Source organism: Hermetia illucens, chromosome 6 (genome assembly GCF_905115235.1).
Source record: "Hermetia illucens chromosome 6, iHerIll2.2.curated.20191125, whole genome shotgun sequence".
Classification (NCBI taxonomy): Eukaryota; Metazoa; Arthropoda; class Insecta; order Diptera; family Stratiomyidae; genus Hermetia; species Hermetia illucens.
Window position 1 is genome coordinate 7,844,746 of NC_051854.1, and position 1,917 is coordinate 7,846,662.

The window sequence follows — 1,917 nt, forward strand, 5'->3', positions numbered from 1 at the left end:
TTTCTGCAATTTCTTTTCTTTACTTTGTTGATTGTGTGGCCATAGAAATATATGGCTTTGTACAATCAATAGCCTAATAATAAAAACACCACCCAAACTAAGACATTAAATCGAATTACAACAATTCGCTGTTAACAAATAAGGCGCTCAGTACACATATGGCTAAAAAGGGTTGCAAATTGGATTATCACTTCGATATGAAAACGATGAGTATAAAAATGCTAGCATTCGACAGCCATATCAAAGTTGCTCTTTAGCATACGAAGCACGGCTGGTCGTGGTGCTACTCCCCGAAAAAAAATAACAGAAACGTGTGTTGAAACAGTTTCGAATCCTTCTGTTTTGTATCCTTTCGATAGTTCGGTAATTGCAGATCGGTCTCGGAGTCCTGTTCAAGTTTTTGTGAAAATTGTTTGTTCTAATTCCAGTACGAGTCATCGTGATCTTTCGGAAATCTAAATCGAACCCCTCAAAATGGCATTACACCAAATAAATCAACCAACTTACCAGGCCTATGGAGCCGGCAACATGACTGTGGTGGACATGATCACTCCTGACATGCAGCACTTGGTTGATCCATATTGGAGTCAGTTCCCCCCAATGAATCCACTTTGGCATGGAATTCTTGGCTTTTTCATGGCAGTCACCGGTCTTACTTCGGTCTGCGGCAACTTTGTAGTTATTTATATTTTCTCGACAACGAAATCTCTCAGGACCCCATCAAATCTGTTCGTGGTGAATCTAGCAATTGCTGACTTCGGAATGATGGCCTACATGGCTCCAGCTACGATCATCAATTGTTACTATGAGACATGGGTTATGGGCCCATTCATGTGTGAGATCTACGCATTCATTGGATCCTTGTTCGGATGTGTATCAATTTGGACCATGACAATGATCGCCTTTGATCGATACAATGTCATCGTAAAGGGTATTGCTGGAAAGCCACTAACTAATGGAGGAGCGCTGATGAGGGTCTTGGGTATTTGGCTATTCTGCGGTTTCTGGGCAGTTGCTCCAATGCTTGGTTGGAACCGATATGTACCAGAAGGCAACATGACTGCATGCGGAACTGACTACATCAACACCGACTGGGTCAGCAGGTCATACATCCTCGCGTATGCAACCTTCGTCTACTACACACCACTCTTCTTGATCATCTACTCTTACTATTTCATCATCAAAGCTGTATCTGAGCACGAGAAGGCCATGCGAGAGCAAGCCAAGAAAATGAACGTTGCATCCCTTCGATCTGCTGAAGATGCCAGCAAGAGTGCTGAAGCCAAATTGGCAAAAGTCGCTTTGATCACCATTTCACTATGGTTCATGGCTTGGACTCCCTATCTAGTCATCAACTTCTCCGGCATCTTCCAAACAATGAAGCTTTCTCCATTGAGCACCATCTGGGGATCGGTATTCGCCAAGTGCAACGCTATCTACAATCCAATTGTGTATGGTATCAGCCATCCGAAGTACCGAGCTGCATTGTTCCAGAAATTCCCATGCTTAGAGTGCGGAAGTGAAGCTCCAGCTGCTGCTGCTGCTCCAAAGGATGACACATCCCAGAACACAACAGCTGCCTAAACGTTTACAGATTGTGGGGACAAATGACGACTGTGCTGATGATGATTAACTTGAATTGTCTATTATTTGAATTTCTGTTTAAATTTTTACGAGCATTACGAATAAATCGTCCTGGAAAAAAAAACACAAATGTTTGGTTCATTGAGTCGCGGAAGAGTCTGGAATGGAATTGGTCGCCACCCACCTAACAATGCCATTGTGCGGAGCTTATTAGTTCCTATCAACCAGAAATTTCTTAGCCCCCATCTTCAATTTTGGGTCCACAAGGAGTTCCTATCCTTTTCAACATTGCTCAAACCCTCTCACAACCCCTTCCACACTGCAAAAAAATAA

The 1,917-nt window shown here is 43.0% G+C and overlaps 1 protein-coding gene across 1 annotated transcript; it reads left to right on the top strand.

The window, feature by feature from the left end:
- The first annotated feature begins 228 nt into the window (after window positions 1-228).
- On the top strand, window positions 229-1,714 carry LOC119658697 (rhodopsin-like). Its single transcript, XM_038066286.1, has 2 exons — window positions 229-363; window positions 429-1,714. Exon 2 carries the CDS (start codon window positions 475-477, stop codon window positions 1,582-1,584), a length of 1,110 nt encoding a protein of 369 aa, XP_037922214.1. The 5' UTR covers window positions 229-363; window positions 429-474; the 3' UTR covers window positions 1,585-1,714.
- The last annotated feature ends 203 nt before the right edge of the window (window positions 1,715-1,917 follow it).

Excerpts from the sequence above, each read along its gene's own strand:
- LOC119658697 (XM_038066286.1), top strand. The coding sequence starts at position 475 with ATGGCATTACACCAAATAAATCAACCAACTTACCAGGCCTATGGAGCC.